This window comes from Pyxicephalus adspersus, chromosome 10, assembly GCF_032062135.1.
Source record: "Pyxicephalus adspersus chromosome 10, UCB_Pads_2.0, whole genome shotgun sequence".
Taxonomy (NCBI): Eukaryota; Metazoa; Chordata; class Amphibia; order Anura; family Pyxicephalidae; genus Pyxicephalus; species Pyxicephalus adspersus.
The window spans coordinates 57,511,179-57,524,906 of record NC_092867.1 but is presented as its reverse complement, the minus strand read 5'-3'; the positions used below and the strand labels follow the sequence as shown (position 1 = coordinate 57,524,906).

The window sequence follows — 13,728 nt, the reverse complement described above, 5'->3', positions numbered from 1 at the left end:
CTAACGATTAACAACACAGTCATTCGTCCCTCCCCTCAGGCACGTTGTCACCATATTCAGAACATTTCCAGGTCCTGTCACTTTCACCTGTGCAACATCTCCAAAATCCGCCCCTACCTGCCCCCTAAGACCACCAAACTCCTTGTACATGCTCTTATCATCTCTCCTCTGGACTACTGCAACATCCTCTTTTCTTGTATTCCACTAACCCGACTCTCTCCTCTACAATCCATTAAGAATGCTGCAGCCAGACTCATCCATCCTTCCCACCACTCCTCTTCTGCTGCAACTCTTTGTAGTTCCCTTCATTGGCTTCCATTTCACCTGAGAATCAAAGCCCCTGTGCTTTGCCTTCAAAACTCTACACAGCTCCTGTCCAACCTACCTTTCTGACCTGGTAGAAAAATACTCCCCTAGCCGCTCTCTTCGCTCCTCCAATGACCTACTACTAACTTCCTCACTTATAACCTCATCACACGCACGCCTCCACTCCACATTTTTTCAGACTTGTCTACCTGTCTTCTAAATCCCTCACTACTTCCCATCACTCCATATCTCCTCTCCCATTGTGTGAAATTTCCCCCAATTCCTAGATTGTAGGCTCCTCGGGTCAGGGTCCTCTTCTCCTGTGCCACTGTCTGTAACTGTCTGTCATTTGCTACCCCTATTTAATGTACAGCGCTGCGTAATATATTGGCACTAAAAAAAACTTGTTTAATAATAAAATAAATAATATTATATTAAGATAAGGGATTATATGGATGTTACAGAAAGAGCTAGTACTAGCTGTTTTACTTGTCAAAAGAATTCTGGGTACCTAGTACTAAAGCTGCATACACACGTCCAATAATTATCGTTGGTAACAAATGACCGACGAACGACCGTTTGACCAAAAATCGTTCTAAAAAAAGTGACAAACGACGCCGAAGAACGAGGATAGTCGTTGGAAATAAACATCTGGCACGGCGGATCTGATTGGACACGATCGGTCACCATCTATTGTGTGTACGGTCGTTCAGTGATCGTGCATGTTCTGAGCATTCGCGATGAACCAACGTTCTGTACAGGTCATTCACTGTATTGTGTTTATGTGTGTGTATATATATATATATATATATATATATATATATATAAATCAATCGCTATTTCTCTCTCTCTCTCTCTATATATATATATATATCCATAAATATCTATTTCTTCTTCCTTGGGAACACTTTGAAGGGCATATTGCACAGAAGGACAAAGGAACAGTGTGGTGAATGTCGTTCGTTTGACCCAATCGTTCGTACACATTATTCACTTCCTCTGGTGCACGTCACTTCCTGTATCGTTCAAACGATCACATCTATCATGTGTACAATATCGTTGAATGATTGTGTCGTTATCTGCATGTACAGAATCAGTGCTATACGATCGTTCAAAGATATCGTGCAGGATCGTTGGTCGCTCGTTTACCAACGATAATTATTGGAAGTGTGTACGTAACTTAACCACCTGAGCGTTACACTGAGGTCTAGATTTCTGTACCAAAAGTGTTCCACTGTTTTTCATGAATTTTTTTTTTAAATTGTAGACCTGTAAGGAGGTTAAGATGCCATCTTTCACAGTATGTGAGTGGCTGCGGACGCAGCCTCTCACTTGTCCTATCCACCAGTTGCCTTGCTCTGCGTCCCCCTCATTTGCTGTAACCAGCACCAGGTGTTTTTTATCCACAGTATTCTCCCCTCCAAAACATTTTAGTGGTTGGAATCTTTCATACATATACGAAGACCTACTTCAAAAAATATACACATTTCCTGCCAGCTGGAACCAACCAACCAATATCAATATCAGCAACTTTGCATTGTTAATAAGAAGGTGTTTTCATATTCAAGCTAAATTCTTGTACTCAACTCTCCTTATCCCCTGAGGAAGCCCAAAGGGGCTAAACGTGTCGGGTGGAATGTTACAGAGGGAGTTATTACTAGCTGTTTTACTTGTGAAAAGATTTCTGGGTACCTAGTATTGAGATTTATATGCCTTTTGCTATGTGGCCTTTTATGTTACTAACCATGCAGGTCTGAAAAAAAAATCAATATGTCTTGCCTTTGATTAACAGTTAAAAAATGCCCTGTGCCTAACTTTTCTTCTTTGATTCCTTGACCCTGATCAAGTAAAGAGATGAGGAAAGCCTAAAGACCTTTTCTACATACCTGGTCTGGGTGACTGAATTAGCATGATAACCAGACCATTAACTAGAGGGTGGAATGGCCCCATTTTTTATCACCTTTTAGGAGCTTGTACAATTGGAATGGAAAAAAACAGTCTGATTCCCCAAATTATTACACTGGCTGATATGGAGGAGTTAACACCAGTCAAGACAGCATGACCAGAGCGCCTAATAACTGGAAAAATTGGCAAGAGTTCAGATTCACAAATCCCAAAGACTTAGGCTTAGTCAACATATGCAGACCTGCTGCGTGTATATCTAGGTGGATACTCAATTATCTGCTCTCTTCTTTACAAGAAATAATTGGAAAGCTCCCCCTATTCAGTAATGCGAGAGGTGACAAACTGCACACAAAAGGAAATACCCTAAAAGATAATGAATATATCAAACAATGCCATATTCCTAAACAACCAGAAGAAAATAATAGTCCTACTTCCAATAGGTGGACCCAACCAGTAAATTACTGGCATTCCTATATCAAAAGAATAAAAATTTCATTTTATTACTGTTGGAATGCACAACATGGGTGGCATGAAATTAGCACTCATATGCAAACTGGCTGTTGGTGGAACTTGATGGGGGGTTGACTCTGAAAAGCCTCTGGGAATGTAAACATTACTGTTATCCGATGATATCAAGGAAGCCAGGACCAACTCAAAGGACTTGCCCTTAATTCTGCAGCACCATCTACTGGAGAATATCGGCGGACACCTGGGAGAAGGGTGTTTCCAGATTTGGGAGGACACCTGAGTAAGGGGTGGATGCATGGTTGTGACTGGATATAACCAGGGGTCCTGGAGATGTATAAAATGGGACAACTGCCCCAAATCTCTCTCTTATTCTCTTAGCCTCTTATATGCTTATATACATCTTATGTCTCCTCTTCCAAATCTCCTATATACACCCTATGCCTCTTAGACTTTCTCTTACTTACTCTTATTCTCTCTCAAAGCTGCAGGCTACAGAGGACGGACTCTTTGCGTAACATATCATTTTATTTTGTCTATGTGATTATTATTTAGCTTAATTGGAATAATTCTTGATTACTTGTTAATTGTGTTCTTTGTTAATAAATATCTTGTTATTTAAGATCTGAGTGATTATTAGGCTAATATAGACTTAGTGAAGATACTGTCAAGATAAGGGATAAGGGAAACAGGAATATTTCTTACAATTACCAACATGTACTTAATAAAAATATAATGTCAACATATACAACATACAATCAATAAAAAGCCCATCACATGGCTCACAATTTGTGCACATATGCAAAAAAATCTATCCAATTTCATTTCTCTGAAACCCAATGCGTTTCGTGGCAGCAGTCGCTTCTTCAGGGGATTTGATAGCAGAAAACCAAAGCAAATGGCATGCTTGCTGGGTGGATGGTGGGGCCAGGCTGAAGTGAACAACTTCAGGAGTTTGAAGTACCCGATCCCAAGCTAGGGTAATGCTTCAGCCAATATGTGTTCAACAAATCACATCCCAGTAGCCACTCCTTACTCTTCAATGATTCCTAATGGAATTACCTGTATAAGACTGGGAGCTGGGAGAATGGTAACCAGCCAGAAGCCAGCAGCCGAAAGAAGGCAGATAGTGCCAGAGGGAGCCTGCGAGTATGAGTCACTGAGTATGCAAGAAATAGCCATGCAAGAAGCATGGAAAGAAGGGAGAATTGGCAAGACACTGTTCTTAGGGAATCAGGCACCTGGGGTAACCATTTACATCTTAACAGGTAGCTATAGGATATTCCTGAATGCATTCCTATATATGTATATGTTATTGTTATGTTGTTTAGTAATTGCTGGATTAGGTAATAACCGGTATTAGCTTAGTACGGGGGTTTACCTACTAACAACATTAGTTTCATTTACTGTATATTTTGATTGAAGTTCCTATGTCTATATTAACCAATATTGCTGTGCATTTTGTATCAACTTGTTTCTTAATAAACTGTTTGAATGACTATCTATTATTTGTGCAAGAACCTTCATGTATTGTATATGTGCATTCATAGGGTGATATAATATCCATATTTATGCAGACAATATCCAACAGCAAGGTGAAGCGTATCGGTGGGGACCCTGCTTGTGTTGTGTAGGTTAAAAAGGGTGGATATATATGGTGAAATAGTGGAGGACCCTGCCCCAAAGTGGAGGAGCGTGAAGGACCCTGCCCCAAAGAGCTTACAATCTCACAGGTAATAAAAGGTTTTCTCCATTTAAACCATGCCAAATATATTGGGGGTCTGACTGCACAGCGACCATTCCAATCTTTTACTTCACATTGACATGCTCCATGACTAATAGAAATGGAGTACTGATTAAAATAATTTGTCAAATTATTACTTATTATAATATACTATATACTATAATATACTATATATATACTATATTACTATAATATACTATACTATTTATATTAATAATACTGTACAGAGGATTACCTCACTGAACAGTGCTTGCTTTACAGTACTGTCGTACTTGACCTGACACCTACAGTCACATGACCTGACCCCTCCCCTTTCCATCCAATCCACAGTGAGTGCTGGCACCCCCTTCTCATAGTAAGAAGATATTAATAAATCCTCACTGGGCCAACATCCACCGTGACTATATAAAATCTATGCCCTAACGTCTTCTGGGCTACAACGAATACCCATCACAGAGGTATTTATGTTCCGCCCAGCACTAGAGGGTGCAGTTCTGTGAGTGACGTATCCTGAGGACAGGAGGGGCGGCGGCCATTTTGTTGTAGCCAAAAATTGGTGGTGGTAGGAGTTTCCATGGTTTAGTGAGGTTCCTGAATTAAACGGAAGTCTGCATAGTGTGTTCGTTGAGGGGGAGGTAATAATGGCTTCTTATTGTAAAAGAAAGGATTCCTGGAGCTCTCTGTGAACTGGACTGCGGAGTATCATGTGACCTTATAGGTCATGTGACGTATCATACATACAGCACACAGTCAGGGGTCAGAAGGTTCTGCATGGGTTGAAGGTGGGAATTAGTCTCCTGTTGGGGATATATTGAGACAGATATGAATACAGAGGTTCGTTAAGGTCATTCTGCCTTAAGATAATAATTGTCATACACATGGCACTTAGTTGCCATGTTGGGTATCGCTTTGACATATCGGGGTGGCACAAGGGTTCTGATGAAGCGAGGGAGAAGCAGGTGGTTGTGTATGTGTTGCTAGGATGATTGGCAGTCAGTAGATACACCAGTTATGCTAAGTGAGAACAAATCTATCCAGTTGTGAACTGTCTGTCACGACTACGGGAAGTGGTCATAGAATAATGTCAGAATACTGTATAATAACAATATTGTTGTTTCTAAAATCTTTCTTCTAACGCCGCTTTTTTTTTGTGCACCCGGTACAGAATTATCCAGGCAGTTTGGAAGGAGAAACTTCCATGGAGGATGGAGAAGGAGCCGAGTCTAATGGTTGAGAAGATATTAAACCTCAACCCGAAGGTTATCTAAGGGCATATTGGACAGGTGAGGAGGATTCTGGGAGGTCATATGACATCTATCTTATCCCCATTTATAGAATAAGGAGTGGACCAAAAAGTGAGGAGGATTCTGGGAGGGAACCAAGACACAATTTTTTATGTCTGATGAAACTATGATTGGAGAGAAAAGCATATTTTATTGGTCTTAGTTTTATGTGCACCAAATGTTCTAAATGGTGGCATTCCTATTTAGCTAGTGACGGGAGAGGTGAGCGATGCCAGGAATTCTGGAACATAGGGTGTGTCTGAATGGCGACTGTATCATTGTTTGTTTTTAGGTTCCTTAAAGGTGTCAGGATGTATTGGTATAATTCTCTCCAGAGGAAAAAAATTTTTAAAAGGATGCCATGATAGAGAAGCAGCCTGCTGTCATTTCCCTGGGTAAGAGGATCTTTTCATTTCCCGTGGAATATTTAGAATCCACCTAAATACACACATCTCCTGATATAAAGACATAGAAATAATGTATTCAGTCAGTGTGTGTGTTTTCTACAGATGGATCCAGAAATAGCCCAGAGAGATATCCCCATCCTCTGCATTCTGAGAATTCCACACAGGAACATATGGAGATTCTTCAGGAGGATCAGGTGGGTATCATCTAAAACCATGAATCCAGACATTTGTTTATTTATAATAGTCTGTTAGAGAAAGAATTGCCAGGTTATAGCGAGGTGAACTACAAGAAACCAAAGCCCTCTATAGAAACCAGTTGTGAACTGTTTTAGGATGTGTAAATTGAAACCAATGCTGCCGATCTCATGGACGTCATGGCTAGACTTGTGTTTTTGTCCTTTTGTAGGGAACACTGCATGAAAACCAGATTGATGGTGGAGAAGGAGTAGAGACACATATGATGAGCGATAAACTGTGTAAGGAGGAGGAAATCTCTCCAGAGATCAGTGCAGGTGAGTAATAAACACTCCTCATTCACATACACTATAGAACAAAGTATGTGGAGATCACTTACTAACTAGTATTTTAGTAGAATGGGTCATATTAAGCTGTCCAATGTATATCTCAATACAGGTGACTTTACTCCTATTTATTCATAGACTCTGGAGATACCAGAAAGACTCACAGAAACATTAAAGATGAGGAGGAGGAAGAAATACGTGTGATTATTAAAGAAGAGGAAATTCCTGTAGAGATTGGTAAGTAATAAACAGACAAGAGTCCCATATTCTGCTTGTTCAGTCACTACAACCATCTCTTCTTCTCCCCCCTCCTTTGTCAGTAGATAGTAATGTCGGGACAGATGGGGAGTCAGGAGCCATCAGCCTCTATTAGACTCTGGCTCTCCTCCTCACATCATGTCATTGTGTGTGACCAGCCAGGAGACGTGACCAGTCCCCCCCCACCACCACCACCACCACACACTCTCTGGGGTCTCTCATACATATCCGTACCAGGGGCTTCACTCCTATCTTTATTCACAGACCCTTTGGACACAGAGAAAGACGTAAAAGTTGAAGAGGAAGAAATAAGACAAGTCAAGATTGAAGAAGATGAAACCATTGTAGAGATTGGCACAGGTGAGTAAAATAAATAGTAAAAGCAATAGCTAACGGGTTTTAGGAGAGGTGAGTCCTGTCCCAAATCAGGGGACCACTAATGCAGTGCTCCAGTAAAACAAATATGTCTCTTGTTGTCCTGACAATCCTCTGCTGATGTCACCAGTGCAGTTTGGTGTTTTGGATCCTGAAAGCATCAGATAGGCAGTGATGTGGGCAACTAGAGGAGGACCCCACCGGCTGTAAAAGAAGTGAGAGGACTCAGGACTGGAAAAACACATGATTCTGGCTTTAGTAGAGGCATTTTGGATTGTTATATTATCTTAGTCGGTTGGAAAGAGGTTGATTGTGAGGTGATAATAGTAGAATCTTGGAAAACAGCATTGAACTTTTTATTTTATTTAACTGGGCTTTTTCTTTAATACTAGAGAATGAAATCACACAGTATTTTCCTTTAAACCTTACTAATGCTTTTCATTTGCTGTTTCCTTTAGATGGACACTGCAATGGCAGGAATCGTATTATCTCTGCGGAAATAGAGGGTGAGGATATCATAGCCAATTTCTCAGAAGAAAACTCCATTCCCCCAGATCTCCATTCACTACCTTGTGGTTCTTCTGATCCCTCTACAAATGGTGAGAGATTTCCTGACAAAGTGCCTCGCCTCACCTATCGCAAAGCTTGTAAAAAGGGTAAAAAGCTGCCACTTTCCGTACATGGGAGATCGGTTGCCCAAGGTTCAGAAGTGACATCAAACTTAAGAAATCGGACTGGGGAAGGTGCATATTCCTGTTCTGTTTGTGGAAAATGCTTTTCTTGGAAATCCACTCTTTTTGAACATGAAAGAACTCACACAGAAGACAGACCATATCCCTGTCCCGAGTGCGGTAAATGTTTTAAACAAAAGTCGACTCTTGCCATTCATGAACGAATCCACAACCCTGAGAAGCCGTTCTCATGTTCTGAGTGTGGGAAGTGTTTTACTCAGATAGGCAACCTTGCATCCCACCAGAGAACGCACACAGGAGAGAAGCCATTCTCATGTTCGGAGTGTGGCAGATGTTTTACTCGCAGAGTCAGCCTTACTGAACACGAGAGGACTCACACTGGAGTGTCTCCGTTTTCTTGTTCAGAATGTGGGAAGTGTTTTACCCGGAAAACCAGTCTGGTCCTTCATCAGCGAACTCATACTGGTGTGACTCAGTTTTCATGCTCCAAATGTGGGAAATGCTTTACCCAGAGGTCCCAACTTATTTCACACCAGAGGACTCATCCCGCAGTGTCGCCCTTCTCATGTATGGAATGCGGGAAATATTTCACCAGGAGGGCCAATCTTCTTGTTCATCAGAGAACTCACACTGGGGTGTCACCATTCTCATGTGCAGAATGCGGGAAATGTTTCTCCAGGAGGGCCAGCCTTACAGAGCATCAGAGGACTCACACAGGGGAGAAGCCATATTCTTGTTCTGAATGTGGGAAAGGTTTTTCTCTTATTTCAGCTTACATCAACCACAAAAGAATTCATACAGGGGAAAAACCATTTCAGTGTTCTGAATGTGGGAGGTGCTTTACCCAAAGAGCCAACCTAATTGGTCATCAGAGAACTCACACAGGGGAGAAGCCCTATTCATGTCCGGAATGTGGAAGGTGCTTCACCCGGAGAGTGTATCTCACCGAGCACCAGAGAACACATACTGGGTTGCCACTGTTTTCGTGTGAGGATTGTGGGAAATCCTATTCTCAGAGAGCAAGTCTTATTAAACATCAAAGAAGGCAATGTGTAAAGCCACATTGATGTTTGCAGTATAGACAATCTAAGTCAAATTGTGAATCTTGTGACAAAAGGGAAGCTCTGTACACGGTGTATGAAAACATCATTTGAGTACAGCAGGAAGACCCTTCCACTCAGTATTCAGGAATAAGGAAATGACTGCATTAGCCTGTCTTATGATTTACAGAAAAGCAGCATGTAATGATTTGGAATTTTTTGCTAGTGTTAGAATGGACGAATAGAGGGTAATTTTTTTCTTTTTTTTTTGTAGAAACATGCATCTTCTGCATTTGTTCCTAAAGATGAAGTTTAATTTTATTTTATTTTATTTTGCCTTCCTTGGTTCTTGCTTTTCTCCACCATCCACATTCTAATGCAGTTAATAAAATCCTTACATTTTCACTGCCTACTTTATTTTAGAGACACTGATTCTATTATGACGTTCTTATGCCTGTTTATGCCCTTTTCTATTAAGTAAATTCATAGGTTATGGAAGAATAAAGAATTCAGCACAAATTACAGTAGGATTTTTAAACCAGGTTTTTGTGGAACCCTGGGCCAGTTGTAGTTTGGTCTCCAACTTTTACTCACCACAAAGGTTTGGGATAAAATCCAGTGTGAAGAGTTACTTCTATGATAACAACCTCTGTTAAACTCTGTAAAGAGTCACTCCACTGAGCACCAATGTAAGGGGCCAAGATGTTGACCAGCAGTGCAAAGGAGCAGGACACTAACTTCCAGTGCCAAGGGGCATGATGCTGACCACCAGTGTATGCAGGAAATGTTTCCAATGATCTCTAATATAAAGAAGGATCTATTCACTGGCTACCAATAGATTTCACTTCTTTACAATACATATAATAGTGTTTCTTTTCTGTCCATTGTTATTATTCTTTTCAGCTAATGACCATTACAGAAAAGATTTTGTCAAAATGGTTGGAAAATTCATCATAGTTTTCTATCAAAAATAATTCAACTTGCTAATCAAACCAATGAACCTGGAGCTGTAGATATTATTTTTAGCAGGGGTTACTGGAGTCCTAAACATTACTTTAGGGGTTTCTCCAGCCTAAAACAGTTAGGAAAGGCTAGGCTTCAGTAATGGCAAAAATCTCAGAAAGTTAAACTAAAACAAGAAAGGAATAGAAGCATTTGGCATCCAACAATCTAAAAGTGTGATGAAAGCTAATGATGCCTTTAGCATCCAGGTATCTTTTTTTTAGAAGGTGTCCTATTTTTTTAAGGTGGCAATTGAGTCAGGTTAAGTTCACATATTTACTCCATCACCATCCTAGAAAACAATTACTTTTTTAGTCATTGACGAGTAGTTTTTTTTTTCTATTGTAACCCTTTTTCTGTTTTAGGCTTGTACAATGTTAACGTAGGTTACTGCAGTAAAAAAGGCAACCAAGAAAGACATTTTGCATAGACACATTACCTAAAACATATTACCTAAAACATATGTTTTAGGTACCTACCTAAATTACCTAAACACATGTATTACCTAAACACATGTGTCAATGCAAAATATTATTATGCCTAATTATTCAATTATGTAAAATATCATTACATTAAATTATGTATATATATATATATATATATATATATATATATATATATCTTGGTTGCCTTTTTGCTGCAGTAACCTACATTAACATTGTACAAGCCTAAAACAGAAAAAAGGTTACAATAGAAAAAAAAAACTACTCATCGATGACTAAAAAAGTAATTGTTTTCTAGGATGGTGATGGAGTAAATGTGGTTTGAACAAAAGGGCTTTGCAAAGTATTAAACTGCATAAATAAACGTATATAGTAATATGGATAGATACAATAAAAGTGAAGAAGTACATAATCCACTATGCATATCATTAAAGTTACATTATTATAATGAACTTAATCATGGCATTGATTAGTGGATCAAATTAAAATTATGTGAAAATGTAAAATCATGATTAAATGTCAGTAGAACACATTATAGTGTATAATATAGTAATAATATTGATATAGATTGGTATCATAGTACTTAATCAGGTTTCCTCCTAAACGTGATGGAAGGATGTTTCAGAAAAAGAGGGTGCACATATAGTAACACCATATTTCATCCAGGGTGAAAAAAGATTTTTTATTTTTGTATAATATAAGCTTCTCTTGAGTACAAAGAGTTAAAAGCATGTTAATGGCTATATATAGACAGGGATTATAAAAGGTAATATTAATGGTGTCAATGGCTGGTTTACACTGGTGTACACCGTTAGCACATTGCTGAATGAAAGTGGTGAACATTAATTAGGGCCAAAAGCAGTATCAAACTGACAAGTACAAAAAGTGAAGAAAGGGATGTACCTGTAAAAACAGAAGCTGGTGGATATGAGCCACAGCATTCAGAGGCACTGTGTAGGTGAAAATCTGAAAAAAAGTGCAAGTACTGGCTGCGGAGTTAAAAAAGAGGAACTAGCTATAAGTGTAAAGCGAGGGCGCATGCACGCCCCACCTTTAGCAGGGCCTTATTGAATTGAATTTGGGGAGGTTCAATGAGCCACAACAGATGACGTGGCTCAAACAGAGGGCAAGGTGCCGATAAGTAGGTGGAACAAGGAGTCCGCCCACTATAGTGGCAAACGGGCGTCTCACCCTTCAAGAAGGATGGGCGCTTTACCCCGCTAAGAGGGTCTTGGGAACAGGCAAAGATTGGTGTGGGGGGTGGATGTACAGTAGGGATAAACTGGATGTTGGTATGTGTGTTAAAGTGTGACTCGAATGTAAAAGCAATGCGATAAATTATTGCATTTTGAATGCTGGTGTGTGTGTGTTGAAGTGAGACACTGTGGATAAATATAGAAGCAATGCGTTAAATGCTTATGAATACAGAATATAACAATGATATATATATATTACAATATGTCCTATGACCAGGCATCATAATGTATATTATCAATATGTCATCAATATGTCCAAAATCAAAGTCAACGAATAGTTGTATATGTGGGTTTAGGGACAGTTGTGGAAAGTAGCTTCAAACTTTCAAGAATGAATTCTATTCTATTGTTTGGAATGCATATATGGATAATACCATAGACAAGAACCCTAAGGATTTTTTTAATTATCAAACATCCTTTAATCCTTCATTTTTATATTTTGCCTAAAATTCACAAGAACTTTCTAAACCATACCGGACGACCGATCATCTCTGGCCGATGCCTTCATTCCTGAAAAATACGATTGAATTATTGAAATCCAAGAACAACCTACATGTACCTCCCCACATTACAATAGTCACCATTGATGTGGGTGAGTTATATTTTAGCATACCAAATGAAAAAGGAATAACTATGATAGCTCAATGCTTATCCAGACATGAACCGATGACTCCTAATGAAAACACCTTTATCCTGACTCCACGCAGATACATTCTTGAAAGGAATGTATTCACTTTCGACCGTGTCACATACCTCCAGACCCAGGGTGTAGCCATGGGGACCAAATGTGCCCCCTCCTACGCAAATCTATACCTAGGTGAATAGGAGAGGGAGCTTCTTATCACCAATAATACCACCTGCTTTGGTCTCCACATTCTTTCATGGCAGTGTTATTTAGACCACATCCTGATGCTCTGGACCAACCCATCTGATCAACCAATTTATATTTATTTCATCCTATCTAACAACTATAACTATTCACATCAGAATTCAGCAAAACCTGTCTTCCATTCTTGGATGTACTGTATATCTATTCATCAACAATGACAACAAAATTACTACCTCTCGGTATGGGAAATCAACTGAAGGAAACTGGTTAGAAGCATTCCTTATAGTCGGCACATAAGATAAAATTGTTCCTCAGATGAAACATTTAAGCAAGAAGCAAAAGCATTGCAGGAAAGACTTACACAATAAGGATATTGAATGAAAACATTAAAAAAAGCCTACCAAAAAGTTTGTCAGAGACACTCTTTTATCTGACAAACCTAGGCAAACACCAACTAGCAGTACGGTAACTAGAAATTATTACTACTTTTAACCAGCAACATAAATCTATTCAGAGCATTTGCCAAAAACATTGGCACATATTACTGGCTGATCTATTGGCCAAGAAATACATAGGTGAGAGACCACAACTAACCTATAGGAAAGCACCATCCCCCAAAGACGAATTGGTCTCAAGTCATTTTTCTTCAGACATCCCCATAAGGTACTTTTCGATGTGGATATTGCCCACAGTGGATAACGGAATTTATGAATATACTCCTTCTGAATGGGCTAACCCACCGCCTGAAGCATTATATTGATTGTAAAACACCAGGTGTAATTTACATGATTTCATGTACATGCGGTGCTTTTTACATAGAAAAAACTAAGCACAATTTTGATCCCCAAGGTATCAGATTCTTTGGACTTGAACATCCCCCTACCCCCTAACCCTCGGGGAGGTGACAATGATACACAACTCTTACAGACAGAGTGCAAATGGATCGAAACCTTGCAAGCAACCAAATATCCCGGATTGAATGACATATTGAGCTATAAAGCAAAGTAAAAACATATACCCCTTTGGCTATCTGTCACATGAACTACATTTCTCTGAAAATACCCATTGCAGAGATTTTGGGGTACAAAGAAGGTTATTGGCCCCCTATAACTGACAGAATGCATTGTATGGTGTAGTTTCTGCTCTGTTGTACAGGAATGGTGAGTGGGGAGCAATATATCTGGACATGCCAAGACTGTATG

At 39.5% G+C, this 13,728-nt stretch overlaps 1 protein-coding gene across 1 annotated transcript in view; it reads left to right on the top strand.

The window, feature by feature from the left end:
• Window positions 1–9,401, top strand: part of LOC140338899 (uncharacterized) — a 20,107-nt gene extending 10,706 nt beyond the window's left edge. Inside the window, exons 12-17 of the mRNA XM_072423217.1 lie at window positions 6,059–6,098; window positions 6,213–6,304; window positions 6,517–6,622; window positions 6,770–6,868; window positions 7,154–7,249; window positions 7,723–9,401. Coding sequence (XP_072279318.1) covers window positions 6,059–6,098; window positions 6,213–6,304; window positions 6,517–6,622; window positions 6,770–6,868; window positions 7,154–7,249; window positions 7,723–9,023 — 1,734 coding nt within the window. The 3' untranslated portion in view covers window positions 9,024–9,401. The remainder of the gene's footprint in view (window positions 1–6,058; window positions 6,099–6,212; window positions 6,305–6,516; window positions 6,623–6,769; window positions 6,869–7,153; window positions 7,250–7,722) is intronic.
• The last annotated feature ends 4,327 nt before the right edge of the window (window positions 9,402–13,728 follow it).